This window comes from Emydura macquarii, unplaced genomic scaffold (assembly GCF_026122565.2).
Source record: "Emydura macquarii macquarii isolate MOO-44397 ecotype Brisbane River unplaced genomic scaffold, CSIRO-AGI_Emac_v2 contig_1644, whole genome shotgun sequence".
Lineage (NCBI taxonomy): Eukaryota > Metazoa > Chordata > Testudines > Chelidae > Emydura > Emydura macquarii.
In genome coordinates, this window is record NW_027131781.1 from 24079320 (window position 1) to 24106434 (window position 27115).

General features: G+C 38.6%; 2 protein-coding genes across 4 annotated transcripts in view; one reads left to right on the top strand and one right to left on the bottom strand.

The window, feature by feature from the left end:
* Window positions 1-14017, top strand: part of LIPC (lipase C, hepatic type) — a 70500-nt gene extending 56483 nt beyond the window's left edge. For both annotated transcript variants that reach the window (XM_067555944.1, XM_067555945.1), the window contains 5 exons: window positions 940-1173; window positions 2715-2957; window positions 7133-7253; window positions 8279-8497; window positions 12723-14017. In XM_067555944.1, the coding sequence (XP_067412045.1) occupies window positions 940-1173; window positions 2715-2957; window positions 7133-7253; window positions 8279-8497; window positions 12723-12834 (929 nt within the window). In that variant the 3' untranslated portion in view covers window positions 12835-14017. The remainder of the gene's footprint in view (window positions 1-939; window positions 1174-2714; window positions 2958-7132; window positions 7254-8278; window positions 8498-12722) is intronic.
* Window positions 14018-17609: 3592 nt separating this feature from the next.
* ADAM10 (ADAM metallopeptidase domain 10) overlaps window positions 17610-27115 on the bottom strand; it is a 100174-nt gene continuing 90668 nt past the window's right edge. For both annotated transcript variants that reach the window (XM_067555941.1, XM_067555942.1), the window contains exons 15-16: window positions 20458-20584; window positions 17610-19870 (exon numbers count right to left, since the gene is read on the bottom strand). In XM_067555941.1, coding sequence (XP_067412042.1) covers window positions 19776-19870; window positions 20458-20584 — 222 coding nt within the window. In that variant the 3' untranslated portion in view covers window positions 17610-19775. The remainder of the gene's footprint in view (window positions 19871-20457; window positions 20585-27115) is intronic.

Below are 27115 nucleotides of genomic sequence, written 5' to 3' on the forward strand. Positions count from 1 at the left end.
AAATATATTAAAATGCATTTTTTCTCATTACAATTACATGTATTCTTCAGTAGCACTGAAATAAGCTTGCAACAATAATCTCCATAAACTGAACACTGAATGAAAAATATCTACAGCTATTGGCAACACGTTCATTATTGCCATCTGTTCTTTACTTTTGATACACATGTGCCAATTCTGCTCCCGTTAGATAGTTGGATTAACATGACTATCTGAGCAGAGTTTGGCCCAGAGTAACTAGTCCTCTAAAGACAAAAAAGCCACTAAAAATGTACATGGGACATTCAAAAATCAGTTATTTCAATAATCTTCAGAAACTAAAGTGATAGGCACCTTGGAAAAGCATTTCATAAACTAAATCTAACAGGCCAAAACTGGAATTTTTTTTTTCTAAAGAGGGATGATTATTTGCCTTGTTGAGAGTAATTTGATGTTGGAGAATCATTACGAATAAAAAAAGCTACCAGACAGACAAGTCTTTTGATAAACAAGCCAAACATTATAAAGTCTCAGATCCCAAATGTGGGGCAAAAGTCAAGCTTAATGTGGGACACCTGTCTGCAACAGGGCCTCTGAAATGTGTGACCTCTGCAGGATGAAACAACCAAAATTAAGTAAACACACCCAAGCAGACATAGCAGCAGTGAACACGGCTTGTCTACAACAAACACATCTATCTCTTCAGGGTTGTGTCCTTGTGTGTGTAGTAGTTACTGTTTGTTAGTGTCCATGTTTGCTTTTAACCCTTTGGGTCGTGTTCCTCATATTGTCCCTAGCCTTGTTTCTTAGTATAAGGACGGCAAGCCATCGCTAAAAGTCTGGGTGGTCCTAGAGAGTGTTTTTCTCACTTTTATGGTATTCATCTCATCACTTGTTTCATAAATGGTAAACAAAAAACAATGTACTGCATCTCAAACAGATTATTTGCATTTATTGTAGGCCTTGACCCCGCTGGTCCTTTGTTTGAAGGAATGTCACCAACGGATCGTTTATCACCAGATGATGCAAACTTTGTAGATGCAATTCATACATTTACTCAACAGCACATGGGTCTCAGTGTTGGGATCAAGCAGCCCGTAGCCCATTTTGACTTTTATCCCAATGGAGGCACATTTCAGCCTGGCTGCCATATCATGCATGTGTATAATCACATTGCACAGTACGGAATCACTGGTAAGAAATGCTTTTTGTCATGCCAAGGAAACATTGCAATTTGAATGACAGCAGCTCTGAGAAACTTTAAATGTCTGTATGCAATTAAATAGCCTAAAGTATAACTCAATATATACAACTTATTGTAAAAAGTAGCTTTTCTTAGCTAGAAACTGATCATCTGATTTTTAAGATGCTCTAAGCACCCACAGTTCCTGTTGACTTCAGTGAGAGCTATGGGCACTTCGCACTTCTGAAAATTAGGACACAAGCATCCTACCATCAACCATTTGGGAATGATTCCAAGGACACTTATTTTGGGTATTGAGGGGAGAAGAGAGTTTATCCTAATTAAGCCAGACACATTTACAGTGCAATTAGTTATTTAAAATAAAATAGAATGCAGTTTTGTACTACTTACATCCCTGAATTATCCCTTCCCATGCTCACCCCCATGACCCTCTGGTACTACCCTGCAAAGAGGACAAACTCTCTCCAGGACCTTACTGACGATTAGACAAGTAACAACATAAGTTTTATATATAGAAGCTCTGTCCTAGTGTACCTCGACGTAAATGTAGAAAGAAGCCTCAGGAGCAGTTTGTTATTGCCGCAATATACTGCCAGAAGATAAGGCACTCATGCAGAGTGACAATTAAAATGATTTGCTGAAACACCAGAACAGGATAGAGTTTGCCCAGCATATTGCATTCCAAAACATTATTCAGCTCTCCTCACAGTACCAAGAAATAAAGCTTACTCATTATTAGATAATTCATAGCTGCTGAAACCAGATATGGACTAGGAAGCTCATGAGTGAGGATGTGTTTTTATAGTCTATCATGGTATATACTAACTACACTGAGAGGAAAATAAAATCTAAAACTGTAATACTAAGGGAAAAGACTGTTAAAAATTACTTTTAATTTGAAGGCTGTTGATAGAGGCGTGAAGAATGAATACCCTAGTGCCAGGCTTGTTTCTCAACAATTTACTGTGTGAATAATGCTTTCGTTTTGTTCCTGTTGTACAACAACTGCAAAAATGATCCATCGGGAGAGCTAGTCTTTTGAATAGATGTATGATATAGCAGGTATTACAGGAGCGGCCAAAGTGCAGCCCAGTGTTCTGCTATGCAGCCCACAGTCGCTGTCATCTCTAATATGAATGAAAGATTGAAAAGACGACAAATACCAGCCTGTTATGTTCCATACTGACCTGAACAACCAGGACCATCAGATCAAGAAGGGGCACTGCATTCCAGTACCGGTCGTCTGAACAATGTTATTAAAGAGGATGGTTACAATTGGTTCCATTTTGTACACATTAGTCCCTGATAACTTTGCCAGCTCGAGCTGGCAAGGTTTGGACTCTCCTAGATAGAATTAAAAATTCTACACGTGTGTCTGTGGGGATGGTCTAACTGATAGGGCTTAGTAGTAAATATGATGTGTTGGGAAGGATCAATAAGATTTATATGGTGGCTTACAATACTGCTTTGTAATTGGCATAAGAAGTGGGGGCAAAGGAATGTAAAGTGGTTCTGTTGTTATATTTTCCAGGGATCACTCAGACAGTGAAATGTGCACACGAGAGGTCGGTTCATCTGTTCATTGACTCTCTCCTGCATGATGATAAGCAAAGCATGGCCTACTGGTGCAACGACATTCACACTTTTGATAAAGGAATGTGTCTCAGTTGTAGGAAGAACCGATGCAATACCCTTGGCTACAATATCAGGAAGGAGAGACTCCAGAGAAGCAGACGGCTCTTTTTGAAAACACGAGCGCATACACCTTTCAAAGGTTAGTAGGTACACTTGTTAAGGATCCCGACTAGAAAATGGAGTGAGAGAATAAACGAGGATTTTTATCTTGTTAATTCATTTGCCTAAGTAATAAAATCAATAGGTAAAATCAATTTGTCCAGATAGTTGTGAATCCTAATGAGATTTTCCCACAGCCATTCCATCAAGAGCTCTCTTAATATTTTAATGAAAAATTATGTGTTGCATGCTTACCACACAGTAACTGTGGATTCATGGCTTCAAAGCTGCTCAGGTCCTGATCTGCAGAATTTTCTTATAGCTAACTCAAACAGAACAATTGGTATAACATATGCAGGCTCCTAGCCAAGCCAAAAAAACCAAACAACCCTATAATTGCTCAGGGAGACCTGTAAGACCTCCCATTCTGACTGCGGTACAAATTTTATCTGGAATTAGTCTATAGCAGACACACAAATTATTACTTTTCAAATAGAAGACAGAATAGAATAGTGTGGGGTTTTATAGGGTGGAATTGTAGAACTAAAATGAAGCAACTAGAATTCTAGAGTTATTTTCATTAAATCATTTTGTCAGGAGCACAGCATAACAGCTCACTATTTGAGCTTGGAGAGAAAACACATACAGAATTACACCAATTACTATTTGGGGAAAGGGAATAGGTCTGATAGAGAATTACAGAATAGAGGCCTATCTGCAATATAAAAATTGTCAAGGGACCCAGTTACATACTAACTACAACATGTGTTCTCAGCTTTGGGACTGTAACTTCCAAAGGGGATGGGAACAGTTATCAGGGGTTCACCCTTTCCATATTGCTAACACGAAGGGAGGCCTTGGGACGGAAAAGGTTAAAAACCATGAGTTACAACACAGTTAACACACAGTCCCATCTTGTAGTGTAGCTGGGCCCCATGTTCCCAAACAATGCTAAAACTTGGATAGTCCAAATCATTAGCATGATTTGAAAACACAGTAAGATCCCGTCTACACTGCAGCTGCTTGAGGAGGCTGTAGGGGGAGGAGCCAGGATCAGGCTCCTCCCTTTTCCCCCCACCTTGTGTTTGTCCCTCCCCCCTTATGCTCCTCCCCTTTGTCTTGCTGCCACTGCTGCTTGCTGGCTTCAAGCTCACGGGCATTAAAAAAAGGAGGAAGGAAGGCACTGAGGTCAGAGAAGAGTATGTCTCTCTGTCCCCTCAGGGATGTTGCCTGCACCACAGAGCATCACAGCAGCATGGGACTTGCAGGGAAAAGCCTGAGGCTGCAGGAGACTCTGCAGGGGCGCCACAGATGCAACACATGCCAGCACCAGTCCTGCCCATGCTGTCTCACACATTGTTAAGGAGAGAATGAGAATTGTCTGAAGATGACGATTTGTTCAATCTTTCTCCCCGCTTTCAGAAATAAACTATTTATTGTCACCAGTTTGGATGCTGAGAGGTTGCCACAGGCAAAGGGGACACCCACATGCTTTGCACATCGCTAGAACAAGCTCTGCTTAGGTATAGAACTATTGAATTTGCTGCTTATGCTTGGCCCCAGCACTCAATGTGTAATTAAAATGTAATAGTTTCACACATTTTTGAGTTCTTTTTAAAGATTTTTGGAAACCTTTCCTCTAATCCTAGTTTCAAATGTCTGGCATTTACTCCACATGGGGGGAGGCCTCATGTGCAGCCCTGGCTCAGCTACTCAGGTTGGACTGGGTTTAACCCTACATGAAAACACCTGGCATTTTCTGAATTTCCTATTTTATTTTATTTTTAATTATGTGGGAAGCTGCTGGAAACAGAGTTTGATGTTTTAAGAGCATCTAAGCAGTCACTCTTCGCTTGTTCTTCGGAGCAAAAATTTATATTAGATCAGCACAGTAAGGTCACCTTCAGGATCCAAGCATAAACACTGCTTTTATGGTGAGGAATCTACTGACAGATGTTTCTTGGCAAAAGAAAAGATCATTGGCATTGCTTTCTTACTGGTATCTGGAACTCTTTTCTTACCACAAGCCTAAACCCTATTGCTCCCATGGACTTGAATTTCACTTTTAAAGACATGTTGCATTTCAGTTCCTGGATTTATTCCTGATGTTAAAAAAAAGAAAGACATTCACAGAACTTTAGGATATCAAAAGGTCAGTGCCTTAACAAGAGTTTTCTTTCATAGCAGCTGCAAAACAGTCCAGCAACTGTGTAAGAATCAGCATCAAGTGATCTTGAAACACTTTCCCAAGAATGCTGTAAAGATCATGTGAAAAAAGTCAGCAGAAAATAATTAAGAAGCTCAATATTATATGTCTTCATAATCTTCATTTCTTTATGAAACTGGACATTCTATTCTTCCAGTTAATGACAGTATGTCCTGGAGTGAAAGCTGACCTGGTTTCATTAAAAAGATAGCAATTGTAAGAAGATAACACATTTATATTAGCGTCTTTCATCTGGAAAGACGAAAGTATTATACAGAATGCATGTAAGTGTGTATAGGGGTCACTCACCTACCATTGAACTGCAGCCATTCTGAGCAAGTGTCAGTACACATCAGTTTTAAGCAGAGGGGATAAAGAACACCTTTCCGCACTGAAACCATCAGGGGACGTATTGGGTAATAGAATGCAATTACCTGATCTGTAATTTGACCAGGGTAAACACCTCTATCTCTTACGAAATGTGCCCTGGAAGCTTGAATGCCCAAAATTAGTCAGGACATCTGTTACAGGTCTTATCCAGAAGATGGCTAGGAAAAAACAACTTTTCATCATATGGGGACCATGAAACAGTTTTTGCTTTTAGATTCTGCAGAAATATATTAGTATTTAACAACATGAATCTCCTTCCCAAGTCTCAAAGATCAGTGTAGGCCCAGCTTTAATTTGATTTGGTTAAGAGCATAGCATTTGTTAACCAGGAATTATAAGAGGTGCAGCCTAATCAGTATGATCGGATATACAGTATCAGTAGGTTAAAACCTATTTAAACATTATAGATTTGGTGTTTAGTGGATGGATGGGTTTGGATATTTAGCCAAATCAACCAAGGGACCCATTCTATCTTCCACTCCAGCCTCTACATGCTGCTTCAAGCACCCAGCACAAGATCAGTATAAGAATGACATAAGCAGCCCTACACTATTGCCCACTTCCAAGCCCCAGCCTAGAGGTGGGCCTGGTAATGGAAGGAGTGTGTACTCATAGGTCCAGTGTTATGGGGGATTCCAACAAGAATATCTTACTCATCAGTGTTATGTTTCTTAATTTAAAGCCAGCTGATGTATTGGAGGCAGACAGAGAGTCATCTTGCTCAGAAATCCTCAGATAGAAGGCACTATATGGATGCTATCATCAACTGATAATGACTTTTCCACAGCAAATGAAACTACTTCAATTTCCACCATTTGCTTCTGACAGGCTGATGGGGCAGAGAATAGACAAATTTGGGCATTCAAAGCTGTATGGCTCTATTTGCACACACAGGCAGACTATGATTTTCTGCAATTTGCTACATACAAAAACTGCACATGACAAATATGCTGATGATATCTCAGCCACTCTTATTCAGAACTGCACCATTTTTTTCAGTTCAAAAACTTTCCCAAACATTCTTCTAGAACCTATCAGAGCTCAAAGCAGTAATGACATATTTCTTATTGCAATGTATTGAACAAATTCATATGATCAACACATGCATGTTAAGCTCAATGTATCGTTATGCCATCAAGAATAGTCATCTGTTTTGCTGGGAGACTTTCCAGCAGATCACAGTGAGAAAGGCTGGCATCCAGAAGAGAGTTCTCAATCCACATGAATATGCCACAACCCTTCTCAGTCCATGAAAGTATTTCTGTCTATACTGAATCCAGGGCATGCCTGCACACACACCAGGAATTTTCAGAATTGAATCTAATAAAATCTGAAAGATTTTCCACAGAAAACTCCCCTGTTCCCCCAAAGGGATTCCTGTCCATCTCCCCCTACACCTCCCTATAAAGAGAGCAGTTGGGACCCAAAAAACTGTTGCCTAATGCTGTTTGGCAATGATTGACGACTGTTCACCTTTTAATGATGATCAATGCATTTAATACAATAAATAAAAAGGAAGTGATTTTCAACTGTTTGCTCTGAAATGAAAAGTTCTGCTATTACAAGAATATGCTGCCTGTATGACCATGACTCACCTTGCAATTTCTTCTCCTGTGCAGTTTACCATTATCAATTCAAGATACACTTCATCAATGAAATTCAAGAGAAGCAGGTAGAACCAACTTTTACTGTCTCTCTGATAGGCACTAAAGAGGATGCTGAAAACCTCCCCGTCACGCTGTGAGTACCAGATACAAAGTCCCCATTTTATGATGGTGAAAAATGATGCCACATTTTCTAATACAGGCTCACTTATATAATAAATATGCATCATCTGTTCTGAATTGCCTGGTTTAGTGCAGTCTTCAACAGAGATAAAGTGGAAATCATGCAAAAAAAAAAATCTTTTAAAATGTTCATGCAAGTCTTGGTATTAAAAGCCACTATAAAATGAACTAGTCAATCTTGGATGTTTTCCTGAACACTGAGTACAGCATCCTGTCCAGTCAAGTTCAGTCCATCCCAGCGTGAGTAGCTGTAAAATGCTGGGTCTATTGTGTGCAGAGTTAAAAGGAAATGTAACTAGAATTGGGAGGTTCACCCAATGTTGTCATGAGTCTGGACAACATACAGAGATATTGTGCAGTATCTTCTTCTGGTGATATTCCAAAAAGTGTTCCTTTCTGCCCAGGCCCATAGCCAGCTAATCACAGAGATAGAGTGTTTGCACTTGTGGGTAGGGGAAGGATGTATCACTAGTGCTCCCCCACTTCCATTGCCATGTGTCATTTAGACTTGACCATTACAGAGAATCTGGATTGACGTAAAAGCAAATGGGAACTTGAGTCCATCAAGTAAGGTCTTTGAGGCAGGGACAGTCTTTTTGCTCTGTGTTTGTATAGTGCCTAGCACAATGAGGTCATGGTCTGTGACTGTGGCTCCTTGGAACTACTGCAATACAAAGAACAAATATCAGTAGCTCAGTTGCTAATGTACTGACCAGTTTGCAGTTGATAAAATGTAGGTGGCAAGAGTGCAACTTTATTTTAATAGTAAATGCACAAGGACTGTAGAATCTGGCAAGATTATATTCACAGTTAAAACTTGCAGGAAGAAAAATAAATTTTCTTCAAGTGTTTAGATATTAGTTTCATCTTCTCTACCTCTTCACATGGAAACCATAGATAGGCCTTTAATCCGGAAACTATCATTCACACAAAGCACATTTTAGTGTCCAGATTACTTTTGGTGGTTTTGCTTTGCAGCATTGAAGGCATTACGGGAAATAAAACCTATTCTTTTCTCATTACGCTGGACATCGACATTGGTGAGCTAATGATGATCAAATTCAAATGGGAAGGAACTGCAGTTTGGGCAAATATATGGGACACAGTTCAAACTATCATCCCCTGGACCAAAGGCAACCGTCGACCAGGACTTATTGTGAAGACAATAAGAGTCAAAGCAGGAGAAACACAGCAAAAGTAGGTGTTATGGAAATCACTTTTTGAAGTAATTACGGAGCAGTGTGGGCAAGTGTTCTGCATATATCTTGAATGATCACAGATAAAATAACAGACTACAACTTTTGAGATGTACAAAGAAAATAAACCTTCCCTTACTCCAATTCACTAACCCACACCCACTGTGCCTGTCCCCCACTCTTTTCTGCCAGATGAGTTTAAAATACATCAATGGGTGGGAGAGGGAGACATAAAAGGACTTCTTACAAACTGCTTTGCAGCAATGGAAGCGGGCGGGGGGACACGGACGGACTTGGTTTTCACTGGCTACATATAGCAGAAACAGTCCTTGGTCTGCTTACATTTTGCGTATGTCGAATATGAGGAGAGGGACACAGCTGTATCATGAATCCAGTTGTGATTCAAAATGGAGCTGAATTCAAGGATTAAAATGCACCTTTAGATATACACAGGTCTGAAAAATCATAGGTTATTTGTAGGCCTGAAAAGGAACTTTTTTTTGTGTGGTTGCTACATGTAGACTTCTGTTCTCTGACAGCAGCCTCTTTACTAGCTGAAGTCTTTGGAAGCCGCACCCCACCTAGCAACAAGCTTTGAACACTATGAGTATGTCTTCACTGCAGAGTTGACTTGGGCAATCACCTGTGTTAGCCTAGCCCAGGTGTGAGCAGCCACTCTGCACAAATCTACCAGAGTTACTCAGTCCTCTCTTGTGCTGCATGCATCCATGGGAGTCACGAGGACTTCTGGAGGCATGTCCCGTGGTGGCTTGTGCTGCAGTAATCTGAGCTGTTCTGCATTTGTTTCCTAGTGAATTGTGGGAGAACTTGTCCATCCTTCTGGGCACACGGAGGAGTTGTGGGAAGGGCTTTGAGACCTAACAGCAATTGAGTGAAAGCAGCGCTTGAGCCCTAGCCTTTGCCTGCAGCTGTGTCATCTAGCCCAGGTTTAAAGCACCACAAACTCTGATGAGAGGGTTTTATGTGAGAGAGGGTTAGGGACAACACCAAAATAAGAGCCCAAGTTAACTCCATAGTGAAGATTTTCCCTAATACAATTGATAACCAAAGGCAGCTTTTTTTTTTTTTTTTTTTTTTTTTGGTTAAGTAGAATGCACCTGTCAGAGTCCCTAGGGACAACACAACACTTATAAAAAGCACACATTGTTAACCAACATTAACGTTATAAAGACAATATCTTTCCCCTCCCGCCCCCCATCACCTGCTTCAACAGGGAAAAGCTAGTGTGCCTTACGTCATGCTCAGAAGGACACTAGTGGAGGAAGCAGATTTTTCATTACATGAATTTAACACAGGAAGTTTGTTTCCTGATAGAATTGGTAGATTTTTCTCACAATACTTTCTTTTGCCCTGGTCCAATCTCTGACAGATGCAGTATAAAAACTTATGTTGGACTGTTGAAGTGTGTGTTAGTGAATACCTTCCACTATAGAGGTAGTGGAATTTCCATGGTGGGTTCAGTACACACACACACACACACACACACACACACACACCACACACACGAGAGATATGGAGAGGAAAAGCCCCATATAGAACACTGATCACTGTCAGTGTTTAGTAGTCACTCCTGCACTCTGTGCTGTCATTTTTCTGGTGCTGCAGTTGAAGTGATGAGCTTTGTCAGGCAAACTGGAAAAGCATAATACTCTGTCTGATAGGAACTAGATCTTCTTGAGTAAAAGCTTCCAAATGCCAAGTGAGATTTCTTAGATTTCAAAAGCTATTACCCAATCCCTCATACAAAACACTATGGTACTGGTAACATTGGTACTTGTATTTGTGAAACCGCTTGTCTTTAGTATGCAGTCTTCTGGCTGAAATTTTCCTTTGTTTTAATGTTTGTAATGACCGTCAGTGCTTTTACCCTTTGAGAACTAGTCATTTTCATTAAGGATAAATGAGAAAAAATTGTCCTGCCTTGCGGAAGGCTGCAACCTAGAAGGGACAATTACAATGGTCTTGCTCCATAGAGGTCAGGAAAGATCTCATCTCCATCAATATCTATTGCAGATTATTGATCGTGCCCCTACAATCTGCACAGCCATAGTTCCCGAGTGTCGATTTGAAAGAGAGAGAAATGTGCAGTGCTTCCAACCTGAAAGAAAAGGGTTATACAAACATGTCATTGTGCTCCTTTTGCTCTTACTCAAAGCATTTGTTTTATAAATATTTTCCTCTCACAGCACAGCATCTCTGACTTGATCCTGCCATAAAATAGTAACCCCAAGTTTATAACGTCACATGTTGATATGAAAATGATAATGGACCCTGTTCATCATTGACTTAGCTGCAGGATCAAATTGGAGTGTAAGGCCCTGTCTATTCTACAAAATCAAGTCGACCCAAGTTAGGTCGACGTACAGCCATTGCAGTAATTCCTACAGTTTTTCATGTCTGTACTACTCTCTTTCTGCTGCTGGTGTGCTTCCTCACCAGCAGCTTCTGCAGCAACTTACATGGGGTGGGAGGGGGGTGGGCTGACAGCTCAGCAGGAGCCTGCTCGCCCTGGGGCTGATAACCAACAGGCGATGTAAGTAACACAGTGTCTACATGGACACTGCAGCTCCCTAACTACACTGACCTAAGTGCCAAACCTCTCATGGAGGTGGAGTTATGATGTTGGTGTAGTGGGCGACTTACACTGTGGGGACCAACATCGTTGCATAGATACTTACAGAGTTAGGCCCACACAAGCTGCCTTATGTCGACCTAATGCAGTGTAGACCAGGCCTGAGATGCATTGCTCATTAGAGAGAGACATGGTTCAAACGGAGCTTTAATAATTTAAGAAAATGTATACAACATGTGAAAGTAACGTGTCTGTGCTGTTTGAAATTTTTTCCTAAAGAGAAAGGTCTCTCCCTGATACTGTTGTGCGTGCCAATAATGTGCTGCAAGAGGCCTCACAAAATAGTTCAAAAGAATAACAGTACTTATGTGCTGTCAAGGAATTCCCACTGGAGCAGATCAGGGAGGAGGGGAATGTGGGGGACGAGGGATTGGCATCACAAACCTTTGGAGGTATTTATTTTAGATACAAAGAATAATGTCAAAGGTTGTTCGGTGAGTGGAACTGGATGTTGGTGCTGAGGATGTGCTAATCTCTTTCTACGAAATCTGAAACTTCATGGGAACTTAAACAACAATGTTGCTGAAATAATGCTTTGGTGTGAGTGAAAAGTTACTAGGTGTTTCTAAAAGGAAACACAATGAATACTCAAGGGAAAACGTTTCTTTGAAATAAATGTGGGTATATTTTAACTAATTTACAAAAACTGCCTTGGGGAGACCAAACTGCATGAATTTAATCATTAGCATATTGGGGGTTTTAGATTTTAAAATACTGGAAAAAAACAAACCATATGTTTTGATTAGTCTTTCACCTTCCCAGTCACTTGAACAAACTGTTGACTATATTTTCATATCCACATATTTCCCATTTTAATCATTTGAAACATTTGTTCATAATGGTTTGGTGTGCTAGATATTCCCTTTGTGTGGAAGAGTGGGACATGTGTCAACTAATGCTTTTTCAACACTGCTTCTTTAAGAGCAGATGTGGGACATTCAAGGAAGGGCTAAGCTTTCATCTGCCTTTGAGACCTCATTCTCACAGCCTCAAAAAGTTATTTTGGCTACATCTATAAAGATTTTCACTGAAATTTCCAACTATTGCTATTAATATTTCAGCATCACACATAGTAGCAACAGTGGGAAAACACTAGTGTAGGGTCCAGGGTGTTGATGTTTTAAGCACCACACTATCTAACTATCAACATATCTACATGACCTTATGCTTAATCCAATAGTGGCCATCAGCACCTTGTCTTTACTAGCATGTCATCATTGATAGTGGCATTGGGATCTAAAATGATGGTAACAGCAATGGGGAATTCTATCAAAAATTTCCAATGAAGACAAGACTCATGAGAACTGGAATAAAATATGGAAGATCAGAAAACATATGGAAGCAGTAAACTAAATACATAAGAAACACGTATGCCTCACCTACTCCCCCTTACCCTGCTCCAAATACCTTCCTGCCAGAGGTACATTCATAATTAAAAGCAAGTAGAAAACAATTAGGTATCTTATTTAAAAAGCTGAAACAGAATTGAAGTCAAGAACATGAGGAGGAACAGAACATTTACACAAAGAAATGTCCAAAAAAAGATAACTTATACTTTGTGTTTTCTATTTAGAATGACATTTTGTTCTCAAAGTGTTGACAACGTGCACCTACATCCAGCTCAAGAGAAAACTTTTGTGAGATGTGCAAACAGCTCTCGAAGACCAAAGAGAAAATTCAGATGAGCAAGAACGTGAACAGAGCTGCCCATCAAGAATAAGTAAAAGCCTACACATCTACTAAAATAGTTCAAACAATTTAAATACACTAAGTTTAACAAAATGTAATGGATACTCTCAGTTGAATACAAAAACCACAAAAATCAAAAAAAAATTTTTTGGGATACACTATTATACTGAAATATGCATTTTGTTTGTCCTTAAAGCTGTTCCCAAAGAGATCAGGTTGCAATTTCTTAGTCAATATCGTGTGTTTAGATCTAAACAACTTTGAAATGTTGAAAAATAAAACCTTCTCAGTGGAAATGCAAACAAGGTTACTTCAAAAGACTCTTGCTAAAAGCTGCCTTTGAACACTGGACAGATCTCATGTTGCTAACTCTTTAAAAAACAATTTGCTTTCCAACTAGACAACTTGGAATAACAATTTGCTTACTGCAAGGTAACCACAAAACAAGGCGTTCACTGGGGTGAAATAATTCAGAGGCTATATGACTCAAACCTGAATACTATCAGCTAAAGCATAGTTGAATTACTTACTAATGAACTTAGTGTTTAAATGACTTATTGCAAAAATATTCTTATTGAAGAGAAAATTCTCACCTCTAGGAAACTTATGCGCTTTTAACTTAACTTACTAACATTCATGAGCTAAGGAGTTATGAAGGTGACAGGATCATCCTTCATGTCTGATAGAACTTATAGTGTTAGGAGCCAAATAATTGTACCTTTAATAACATGTTTCGTTAAAGTTTATTCTATTGGAAAATGCTTTGCTGTTCAGTGTAGTGATAGAAATATTTTAAACTAATTTGCTTTAAAGAAATGCTTAGTATACTAAAGCACATTCCAGCTGACAGTTCTATTTTCAGTCATGTTCAGTGAACTTCATTTAAATCCTTTTCACCATGCTAGTGTAAATGCTAGCTGCTTTTAAACTTCAAATTGCCATAGACTAACATGATTTACAAGTGAAAATTGTAAAACTTCCGCCATCTTCATTACATTCAGAGAATTCTGAAACGTCAAGATTATGCATTTCCATTATTCTATCCATCAATAGAAAATAGATACATATTCTCAGATTTTTATTTTTATCTTATGATTGCATATGGTAATCAGAATAAGTGTTTTGACACTACATTTGGTTATGCAAAAAAATCATTATTAAAAGTTTGTTTTTACTACTGTGATGTTTAATTTTATTAATTTAAAGTCTTTAAGGAATCTGAAATGTTATTCTCAAATACCAAAAAATGTTATGGCTGCGGGTGGTCACTAGGCCTGAAACAAGCCATATCACACCAAAAACAGAAATTTTAATAAAAATGCACAGAAATTAGTCAGTTTGAAAGTGAGGATATTGAAAGAGGTGGGAAATCAACAATTTAGTCAGATCTATCAATCTTTAAACTAGTGAGCAATTTTTACTGAAGTGTTGAGGTGGACAGTTCATTAGCAGGGGGCTGGATTAGAGGACTCGAGGTTCCTTCCAGTCCTACATTTCTATGATTCTATCTTATTAGCACTTTTAAAAATAGTTACCATTAATTTAAAACAAGCAGTGACCTTAAATTCAGGAACTGAAATGGTGATGGGTCGGATATAAACTGAAACACTTATTTATGTGGTGAATGATACACCAAGCTCAGAAATTGATCTGGCAAAAGCAATGACTACTAAGAATAAGGGCTGGTTCACACTGTAGACATACTTACTTTGACATACCGCAGCGTCTTCGGGGCGCTGCGTCAACTGGGAGATGCTCTCCAGTTGACACTGCCTTCTGCCGAGGTGGACTAATTAACTGGTCCACTGTAGAAGTGCTCTCCCATTGACTGAGTTGGTCTACACAGACCCACTCAATTGAGGCCACTGCATCAATCCCTGCCTCCAGGGCAATGCAAACATACCCTAAAACCTGGATTAAAAGGAAAAAGTCTGCCCAAACTGGCTAAATGGGCTTTGTGGTCAGATTCTAATTCTAGAAAGGAAATCTCTGGATCTTCAGTGGATACAGTAAGTTTTGTGCTTTAATAGATTTCACTAAAAAAGGAAGGGTTAGACTTGGTTTAGCTCCGGGCACTAAGTTGCTTCTCAGTGCCAGTATCTTGGTCTGCAGAGATCTGACAGTCCAAAATTGAGCCTACTCTTGAAAATTATCCATTATCCTTATGGCTGTGCCTGAATTTCCTTCAGGCCCTGGCAGGCAATGTTGGGTCAAATCCCTGAAGACTACATTCAAAAGACAGAAGAGGTGGACTTAATTTATCAAATAGACCAGATTATAACAGATTTTAGGTTTATAGTCCCCAAGATATCTATGTACCTGGGCCAACGTTTTCAAACTTGTTTTTGTAAACTTAGGCACCTTAAATTCTCATTTAGACACCTAAATAAGTGGCCTATTTTCAGGGACCTGTGGATGCAGAATACCTTTAAAAATCAAGTCACTTTTTTGGGTGCCTAAATGTAAATTTAAGGCATAACTGTAGGAAAACCAAGTTTGAAACGTTTGGCCCAAAGGCCTATGGCTCTGGAGAATTAAGTTGGGTATTGTTAAGATCTATAGGAAGGCTGCTGAAGCCTTAGAATCAAGGAAACCTTATAACTTCTTGATTCCTTGAGAAGAAATCCTCCTGTGAAGAAATCATTATAGCTAGCCTGTATACCAGTAGATAAGGCATCTTTATAGATGTTCTAATATTTGTCAGCTAAGAAAATTAAAAGCAAAATCAAGTGACTATATGTGTGTTTTAACAAAGAATGTTATCTGCAAATATGCAGCAGCAGCAATTTTCCTTTTATCCAGATTCCCATTTCTTACAAATCTAAATATCTTGACTCAACAGATTTGTACAAGACACTGCTTGCACTACAGGTGCTACCTAGTCTAATAAAATCTGAGAAGTTCTAACAAAGATGCCTAGGTGTGTTTAAAAACCAGTACCTTTAAAGTCAGTTATAAACACATCTTAATTCTATTTAAAGGTGCAACTGTCATTCCTGAATACTTGTTAGTGGTGCCTCACTTTTTGTTCACTGACATTATTGCTCTCTCTAAACACTTAAGTTTAGAGTTTGAAACCAAATAGAAATGTATTCATGTCAAAGTAATTATACCTTAGACATACAAAAGCTAAGTGCTTTTAATCACCTTAAGTGAACTGTTTCATAGTTCTATTCACCTTTCTTCAAAATTAGAAATTCTCCTATTTGCTTTCTTGATGTAAGTTGAGAACAGTAATGAAAGAGACTGAGAACCACTGATTTGTAGTCATTGCTGCTAACTAGATAAAACGTCATGTTAAAGGGAATCACACAGAGCCCTTCCTTCGCACATTCTCCCTAAAAGCAAAAAATTGTGTTTAATGAATGAAAATGTTTTGTAAGTATGAAGACAACTGAGTTCAATTGATAACTAATCTGATTTCCCCAGGATATGGCTACCGAAAATAAAGCCATTTACACGCTTGTAGGTCTACGAGGATTAGTTTAAAAGAAAACAGGAACCAATGTTTTTAAGTACTTGTAAGTCAATTACCCGCCCCCCACCATTTCAGTGCATTGTTAGGCATCTAAATCCCTATTTAGGCATCTGAAAAGGTTATCTGGCTTCCAGAGGTGCAAAGCACCCACTGATTTTCTAATTCTTTTTGCACCCTACTGTACAATTTAATTCTAAGAGCAAGAAGTGATGTCAAAATCATGAAAACCATACTGCTAGCCAGCTGCTGATCAAAACATGCTCAGAAATTCAAGAGAGAAGATTTAAAAAGTGGGTTTGTTTAGTCTGGAGAAGAGAAGACTAAAGGGGGGACATGATAACAGTTTTCAAGTACATAAAAGGTTGTTAAAAGGAAGAGGGAGAAAAATTGTTCTCCTTAACCTCTGAGGACAGGACAAGAAGGAATGGGCCTAAATTGCAGTAATGGTGGCTTAGGTTGGACATTAGGAAAAACTTCCTGTCAGGGTAGTTAAGCATTGGAATAAATTGCCGATGGAGGTTGTGGAATCTCCATCACTGGAGATTTTTAAGAGCAAGTTAGACAAACATCTGTCAGGGATGGTCTAGAATAGATCATGCCTTGTCCTGCCATAAGTGCACGGGACTGGACTAGAAGACCGCACGAGGTCTCATCCAGTCCTACCATCTATGATTCCTCAGTTCAATTAGAGAATGAAAAACTTCAAGCATATTTTCCTTAGACTGCACAATGTTTAAAAAAAAATCTGGCTGTCAGGACTTTTTTTTTTTAAATATAAATCTCAGTTAAAAAAAATCAATTTTCAAAGATCTGTCCAATAAAAATGGAAAGCTACCTATTTTGATAGAAGTTTTAATAGACAGTAAAAATCAGATTTGCATGTTTTTAAAACTTATTCAGTATGTTTTCAGTGAATTTTATATTGTCATAGATAAAATGTTAGAAAGTGAACGTATTTCATAAGATCAAGCGAACAAAAGATCTACCTTAAACACTTAGCAATTAGCTTAATTTTTAAACATAGAGGAGTTTAAAATACTTTGATCAGAAACAAATTACACAGAATAAAAATAATTTTTAGTGCTTTATCTTAAGTGTTTCAATGGACAAATGTTACTCTATATACTGTGTAAAAATTCAAATTGGATATGTGGATAACACTTTCTGGTGTACTGACAATGCAGTTATTCTTTTTATAATGGTCTCTGTGGAGAAAGACAGAAAAAGTAGGAGGAAGCAGCATTTGTATACTCCTTTTTGCTTGGAGTTTAAAAAGCAAGTGAATCTTCAAGGTAATTTCATCAAGTCTATTTATTAATGCATTTCAAGTTTCAAAAAAATCCATCTCTTTGCACGATACTTTATTTTTTGCAATTTTAGTAAAAATTTCCAAAGTGAACAAAAAAGATACTGTATAAAACACAGTGGACATTAAATTGACAGTAGTATTAGATCTCATTTTTCTTGATCTCTTTTGTTTTACCACATCTTGACTTTCAGTGGAGAGTTCAGTGCACATTTCTTTTTTCAGAAAACATTTAACTTAGACTCAAAATAAAATAGGGCAGCATGTATCTGCTAAAACCCTACCACAGGATAACACTACAAGCAAAAAATTTACATGTCCCGAAGTCTATCATACTCAAGAAGTTACTAAGAACTCTTGCTGAATAAGTCACCATTTTAGAAATGCAAACCCACTTCCAACCTTTGCACAGTCTGAAAACAAATGTATTTAAAATGATTTAAAAGCAATTACATATATTTTCTAACTTGTTAAGATCATTTAGATTTATTTATAGTCTATGGGGTTTCATGTACAAAATTTGTCTCTAAACCATGTACAAAAAGCTGTATTTTGAAAAAAGTCACCACATACTGTACAAGTTTACAAGGAAGAGATCCCATTATATTCTGTAATATTTTTGGCCTTGCTGGCTTGCGTCACATTATGAGAAGGATTGTGTAAACTTTATACTCTTAAAAAAACAAAACCAAAAAAGAAAGCCTGTCCAACCCTTAGTAAATTTTCTCCTAAGCAAAGCCAGGAAAATTATAGCCATTTGCCTCTAATTAGCTTGGAGCCTTTAAAAAAAACAAAACAAAACAATAAATATGTCACAAGCTTAAACTTTTGTAATGCCCCTTTCATTTCTGCATAGCAGTAAGCGTTTTAAGACATTAAATGCTTTTGTTTTCTTTTTAAAAAATGCCAATTATTTACATTCGTAATAAAAACTTTGGAATGGGACATTGTGCTGTTTGAACTTCACTACTGTTATAAAAAATATTTAAGGGAAAATCAGGTGGCTTAACTACAATTTTAACTCAGCTACAGTAGCTGGAATATTACTGTACTTTAGTGGTTATCCATTAACAGTATCATGCTGAAAAGTCATCTAAATATTTGAGAAATTAAAAAAATATAAACTACAGCTTTTCATCCTTCCCACTTCTCTCAGAATCATGAACCTAATCATCACACTATCAATATCTGAACAACCCAAATAATTCGGTTGCAGTGCTTAAAACAAGTTGTATAACAGGCATATTTCTCTACTAAAGCATGGAAATATTTCATCCCATTCTTCATTATTTAACTGAATAATCAGATGAAAATTAAAAATGCTTATGCTGAACTACAAGAAATCAAACATTTATATAAAATGTCATTTTGAAATATTCTGGCATATGTGAAGTTTGCACAACACTTGTTGCATGTATTCCCAAAAGAGCTTTCAAACTTGTGTGCTATGTCTTAGCAGCTGTTTGATAAAAGATGAAATGAGTCCTTGAACCAACTCTGATCCTAATAAAAAAGTCTGAATTGATTCAAAACTGCTGTGTAAAGCATTACAGAATCCTTGACCATTATACACCTCCATCCTCTGTTATCCTGAGTATGTCAATTAAACAGTAATTTCTTCATTAATAGCGGAAAAGTTTTATAATACAAAGAAACATCCATATTGCAATTCTTTTGTTTACAATTGCACACAGAAGTACATTAGAAATACATGTCTGCATATAACAATTTATATACATTGGCAGTTTATGTCTCCAATGTTGAGGTGGTCTATCTTCCTAGCCTTGACTGGCTGCTGAAAAATATATACATATATATTTTCGATTTGTGAATGAAAGTTTTACTAGAGCCATGTTTGCCTGCAAGTGAAGACAATGCAGCAATGAAGAGCAGAAAAGGGGAAAAAATCATGATAATCTAGGACTTTGTGCCATTAGGTTAAAAATATCTGTAAGAAAATCATCTCTTCTTTTTGAGCTGGAAGTTCCAATAATTAAAAATTAAAGTCCTCCACTTGTTTTGAGGACATAACATCTTGCCTTTTTTTCTTCTTTTTGTTTGAAAGTTAGACTGGGGATAGTGACTAATAGGTTTTCTTTGGAGTGAAGTTTTCCCACTGTAGGCACTAGGAAGAACCAAGGCAAAATCTGTAGTTAACGTCTCATGTGTCCCATCTGATAAATCTCCCGGGGCCTCTGACGTGGTGGTGGTTGAGTGGTTTGTGGTGGTCTCCTCCTCTTTAAAGTGCCTGTTGTAAACAAAGAAAAAACATGAGTTGTTCGGGGTAAAAAAAGAATGCATTTTTAAAATGAAATACTGCCAATAAAATGAATTACTATTCTGAGTAGCCAAATTAAATATGATGGGATATTTTCAAGCTTTGGAAAAAAACCCACAATATTTAGAATTGCAAGAAGAAAAGTTTTAACAGACAACCAGCTACATGATGTGAACATGTAGTATATTGAAAATAAACTGATACATACAATGATTTTCTGACAAAGGTGGTGTGGGGAGAAGGAATAAAAGGAAATCTGAGTTAGTAATTGCAAGAACTACCGCTATACTTTCCATATTCATGTTTATAGACAATATTTTGACTAGGGCGAAGCGAGATGTAATTTTATCTCTACACACAATAGACCAGATTTCAGAAACAGTTCTATACTGACATGAAAAAAGCACATACCTAACCTTGTAGTTTCACAGTACCAGACTATGAACTACAGAACTAATGCTACAATTTCCCAACACTTTCAATAGGCAAGGAATATACGTGAGAAAAAAGGCTCTCTTCTTACTTCTCTGTAGTTTTAATCACTTGGATGTACTTACCTGGGAGTGGTTTAGGAGGAGGCAATTTGGGATTACTGCTCGGCGTATGAACACTGCATATTTTAATGAATCCAGCCATTAACATGATCAGAGCAATGCCCATAAGCAATACTGCCCACCAGTGAGCCTAAAATACATTACAAAACAAGATTTCACTTTAAAAAAACAAAACACCACAGTATATGGTTAAATTTATTAGGCTGAATTCTGTAAGGTTTCCCATACCATGAAATATACTAACAAGTAACATAAAATGAATTAGTGGCATTTAATGAATTTATCTAACAATCCATTTAATCATTATTAGGAACTTATTACATCTAATTTGGTGAATATAGATACTAAAGTTTCCCAACTTAATAATGGTTTTTCTGAGCTCTAGCATCATTTCACCTTATGATTAGTTTTATAGCAATTTTATTATAGTAAAACTTACAGAAGTCACAAATCTGGCAGTACCAGCTATCTATACAAGCCAGCACTTCTCATGGATTTAACAGAAATATTCTAACGCAGTGAATAAATGAATTCACAGATTGCAAGAAAAGTCAAAAGCCAAAGGACAAAGTATTAAGTTGCAGTATTGCAGCTTAGGGCAATGCAGCTACTCAGTAAGGATTTGCATATTTTTCACAACTCCTAGCTGACAATCTGGCCTTTGCTTTGCATGCAGAAAGTAATGAAATCAAGCCACAAAGTAAAATTCAGCTACAACGAATGAAAAAAATGACAAAATGTAATAGAAGACTGCAGAAACTGATTCTTAAATGGTGTCGCAATGGAAGTAACTATACCCTAGGGAGATTACACAAATATAGTCCATAGAAGGAAAGGGAAGTTTTAAAACAAGTTCTCGCTCCACTTCCCCCCCAAAATGTTTTTCATAAGATTTGCTTGCCTCACACAGCAGAGCTACATTCATGTAGTATACATGAGACACCTAAGATGAGAAATACTAATGGTATACACTCCCTGTATGATGCTGCTAACACTCACAATTAGCCAATGTTCTCGCTTCCCTATGGTCACTTGAGAAGAGCTTATAGCAAGAAGTCCTTGACTCTGGAATTCATTCTTCCTGCCTCCACTTTGGCCCAACACTGGCTAGGATTTACTACTTGCAGGACATACTATAAACATTTCAGTTTATTGGAGGCTTAAGGAGGAAAAAGTGAAAACTGAGAAGTTCATTTTAGTGAGTTGTGAGATCCTTTTATAGTACCTTTGATCTGTTGAGTTAAGTGTAGTAATAATTCTTAGGCTACGTCTACACTGCACACCAACGCTGGCAGCCTGTAGGGCATGTGTAGCTGTGAGCCGCTATGAAAAGCAAGCGGTGTCCTGCTTGCACTCCAGCATCCATGTCCGTGGAACACTCGGGGCGGAAGGAATAGCAGATGCTGCCAGAACTTTTCCCTGCTGCATCTCACTATCAAAGCTTTTCCCCACAGCAGGGAGAAAGCTGGGGAGCTGGTGGAGCCTTTCTGCACTGCTCCCTGCTACAGGAGTCTTTTCCTGTGACAGGGAAAGGCTCCAGCAGCAGGACACTAAACTGCTAAAAACAGCAGAGTAGACGGGGAAGACATTGTTTGGGCTGTAGAGAGCTATGCAGGGTATATACCTGGATACATGCTCACAGGCTTCTAGAGTATCTTTAGTCACCTAAGCTGTGCTTACTTAGGGCTAGTCTACACTTAAAACTTACAGCAGGACAGCTATATCGGTACAGCTGTGCCGCTGTAAGAGCACTTGTGTAGCCACATTGTCGATGGGAGAGAGCTCTCCTGCCAATATAATAAAGCCACCTAAACGAGTGGTGGTAGCTGTGTTGGTGGGAGACTCTCTCCCATTGACATAGTGCTGTACACACATGCTTATGCTGGCAAAACTTATGTCACTCAGGGGTGTGTTTTTTTCACACCTGAGTGACGAAAGATTTGCCAGCATAAGTGCTAGTGTAGACATGGCCTTAAAGTTGTCTAACACGTATTATAACCTTGTTTACAGTTACTTAATTTAGATAGACTAATCATTCAGACTGGAATTTTCCATGCCACACATGGGAGGTTTTTGTAAGTCTGAGCAAAACTGATTCAGCCATTTTCAAGAAAGCAGTTAGTGAAAACTGGTACTTTTGCCTATGTTCAATTCTGACATTTTAAAACTGCTCTCCTGCCTCAAGGATTCAAATTAGGAACTTGATATTTGGCAGAAGGGTTGTCTGAGGTTGGAGAGGGGTCATTCAACACCTCCAAGAAAACAGACCTCTACTTGGCTAAGTTATAATATGCAGAAAATTTGCATGTGCGCACTACAGTTTGACCTGTACTTGTCCCTTATTTTTTCAACAGTCCAACTGCATGGGATGTGCTCCCAGGCTCCAAGTGAATCTCCTGCATCACATGCCTATGATAGGAAAAGAGCTAGCCTGCCAGCTGAAACACAGGCTGCTTCTTGCCACCTCCCTACTCTTAAAATACTTTTTAGACTAGGGAAGGTGCACTGGGCTGGGAGACAGGAGATGGAGTTCTAGTCTCATCTTTCCTTGAATAACATTAATTCTGTGTACTGTATTTCACAACCTAAGGCAAGCTTTCATACTCTTAAATTTGGGGAGAGGCAAGTTCTCCCCCCATCAAAAGCAACTGAGGATCTGAGACACTGCACAGGTTCACTTCTTGCAGAAGAAAGAATTAGAACTTAAGTCTTTAATATAGCAAACCTATATCTTATCTAGTTAGTTACACTGCCTCTCAAAGAACTTGCCAAATCTATGTGCTCAGTCATGATTTCTTATCTAGTTACTCCTGCATGCTCACCTTTCAGATACGCAAGAGAGCATTGCACAAACAAAAAGCATAACTGACAAACCACCACCACCTACACGTTTTCTTTCAGCCCTCTGATCAAATCAAAGACCATTCTCATTCCCAGATCAAAGAACAGAACACAAAAATCCCAATTCCCAGCATTTTAGCGTGGCACAGCAAAATCCATTCACAAAGGGTGTGCCACAGTTGCATGTTTTGTTTTGTTTTTTAAAGGAAATTTTATAAAAACTACATTAAAAACCTTGTTACAATTGAAAAGACAAGCATTCGAAAGTTAAGAAATGCTAGATTTATTGTGCAACTTTAATTCTGCCCCCTTCCACGTATGCTTTATGACAATATAATTACGTAATCACGTTATTTTTTCATAGGCCTCTGACATACTGGGAAGTGAATGACAAGGTTTTGTAAGCAGAGAGACTTGAAATGTGGAAAAAAGATAGCATGCAATGATGTAATTAAAAACTGTATAATGATGCATAGGAACAAAGGACCAAAAATAAGGTTACACAGGCAGCTGTTAGCTTTTCGAATACTTTCATTTACAATCTAACAATTTTCATTTAATATAGTTTTTGTATGGCATACTAATGAGGCTGACAGATTTACTACATTACCTATCTATATATTACTTCTCCATTTACTGCATACATTAAAAATTTTCATACCTAGGTCTATGAAAATTCATGAGGTTACTTACCTAATTTGTATATGCCAATAGGAAATGTAATATTTTACCAAATGCATTTCTCAGTACTATATATTTTGACTCATGCTTTTGATTTGGTGTGAATGGAACATTTTTAGTTCAAATGAAAGACAAAGACAAGACTTAACACATTCTTGTTTAAGCACCTAATTCCATAGAAGTGTGGTGTCTGTTTCATATTTCATCATCTATGCAAAGCTTAACACAGTACCTGTCTGATTAATGCAAACTACTTACCTGTGACTGGAGTTATCCCAATGGTAGTTTCCTCTAAAGAGCCAACTCTTTGATCTGATCCTTGATGCACACTAGTAAGCTTAGTAGATAAAGTTCAGAATCCCTTATGAGGCAGTTAAATTGTAACCATTAATGCAGTTAGGAAATAGTTATGTACTGTGTGTTAGATTGCTTTTAAAGAAAAGAAACATCTTTTTTCCCCTGCCAAAACACTGTTATAAGCTTGCATTACAGAGATATCTATGCAAAAAGCAGGGGCACAACAAAGATGGGACCCAGGCCCACCCCCTACTTGGCTGGCTCGGAGCAGAGACCCAGCAGCTGCTGCTTCACCTACTGGCCATGCCCAAGACAGCAGTATGGGGGAACCCTGTAGACTGGGACCCACTGACCATACAGGAGTAACACCCTGCTCAACACCCACATCCCTGCTCAATGAGGCAGATCCTGTCAGAATCTTGGTGCTGTGGGCTGTGAGGGGAGGCACAAGCACTTTCCAGAACTCCTTTCCCTAGATGGGACAAAAGAGGGGGCTGCTGCTCTGACAGTGGGGTTTTCCACAGGGAGCTGGGGGCCTGCAGGCTGTACAATACCTCCTCTTGCACTCTCTGGGCTGTGCCCTGCCGTGGCACTGGAGGCCCTGAGTATCCCAGCACTTCCTTCCCCGGCTGCAGCACCACAAAACTGCTTGCAGCTGAGTCTGCCCTGTCAGCTCTATGTTAAACTGAGCCATGCCTGCAGGACACAAACAGTTGTGTCCCACCATCTTCACAGGCATCCTACTGGAGAAGGATCTTCTCCCTGGACCCTCTCCGTCGGAAAATTCTGGCTGTGCCCCTGGAGTAGAGTGACATTAGCAAATTCTTTTTCCTCCCAAAAAAGGATATTTAGAGTTTACAGAGAACTGACTGTGTGCAACTAGAACAAATTTATGATGATAGTTTCTTAAATCAAAAGGGAAACATTATATACCTATATTGTATTAGGTATCCATCAAGCAATGAAAATAAACTATCATTTATTAATGCAATTAATCAGTGCTTTAATAACCACTAAATTATGGTCAAGTGAGTAAGTCAGTTTAAGAGCGAATTTCAGTAAGATTTGGGTGCTCAATTCTTTTAGGATGCTTTGGAAAATGAGCTTTTATTTCTAACGTATCAATTGTTGGACTGAAAAAGCTGAAGACAAAAAAGAAATACTGAGGTCTGCTCAGTAGAGATATTTATTAAACCCCATAAATATAAATCCCTAGATGCTAGGATTATAAGGGACACAGGACATCACATCTGATTACCTACATTTAATGCAAGCAATGCTGTACCTTGACTGTCATCTTTTTTCATTTTTAAACATTTCCACTGACTGTGCCTCAATGACCTATCTTGTCAGGTTGTTTTATTGTCAAATTGCTCTTACTGTTAAGGAAAAATTTCCCCTCTAAAATTAACTTTTACAATAAGCTTTTGTCCAACTTCGCAGATGTCATTCCTCTTGCTTGTTTTTCTGTAGAACTATCAATCTTTCCCCACATACTTAATTTCTTTAAGCTAGGCATGATCCTCGAATTTTTCTTTATACAATATAGCTTTCTTCAGTTGCTCTTTGTATTCGGTATTATTGTGACCGTAAACAATTAGTTCTACAAAGGAATAATTTTCAAGAAGATGACTAAAACCAAAACCGACTAGTAAATGTATCCCAAAATACTGTGGAAGCACATCAATGACATTACACAGATAAGCTTCAGCTGGACAGAAGACTCGCCCACCTTCCCTATGGATAAATCCACCGTGAGCACAAGGAGCTCAAGTCCCTCCACTGGCATGAGAAGCTGACTGGAAGCCAGTTTAAATCTTCGGTCCTGATCTTCAAAGCCTTTAATTGATTAAGCCCTAGCTACAACAGAGACTACATTTTAACCTATGAACCACAGAAGTAGCTGTGCTCTTATGGGACAATGTGGATCATAAAGTGCAGGATGAACAGCAGGATTGCTGGGAACAAAGCACTGTCTATCTAAGGGTTGTGGCTATGGAACAAAAAACACAAAAAAGAAGCTTACAAGAAGTAGAAGCTTGGTCAGATGACTAGGGAGGATTATAAAAATACTGCTTGAACATGCAGGAATGAAATCAGGAAGGCCAAAGCACAATTGGAGTTGCAGCTAGCAAGGGATATGAAAGGGAACAAGAAGGGTTTCTACACGTATGTTACCAACAACAAGAGGCAGATTAGGGAAAGTGTGGGACCCTTACAGAATGGGGTAGGCAACCTAGTGACAGGGGATGTGGAGAAAGCTGAGGCACTCAATGCCTTTTTTGCCTCTGACTTCACAGACAAGGTCAGCTCCCAGACTACTGGGCAGCACAGCTTGGGGAGGAGGTGAACATCCCTCAGTGCTGAAGGAACAGGTTCGAGACTATTTAGAAAGATCGGACATACACAAGTCCATGGGGCCAGACACAATGCATCCGAGGGTGCTGAGGGAGTTAGCTGATGTGATTTCAGAGCCATTGGCTATTATCTTTGAAAGCTCATGGCAATTGGGAGAGGTCCCTGATGATTCGAAAAAGACAAATATAGTGCCCATCTTCAAGAAAGGGAAGAAAGAGGATCCAGGGAACTACAGACTGGTCAGCCTCACCTCAATCCCTGGAAAAACCATGGTGCGGGTCTTCGAGGAATCCATTTTAAGGCACTTGGAAGAGAGGAAGGTGATCAGGAACAGCCAACATGGGTTCACCAAGGGCAAGTCCTGCCTCACCAACCTGATTGCCTTCTATGAAGAGGTGACTAGCTCTGTGGATGTGAGGAAAGCGGTGGACATGATATACCTTGCCATTAGCAAAGCTTTTGATACAGTCTCCCACAGTATTCT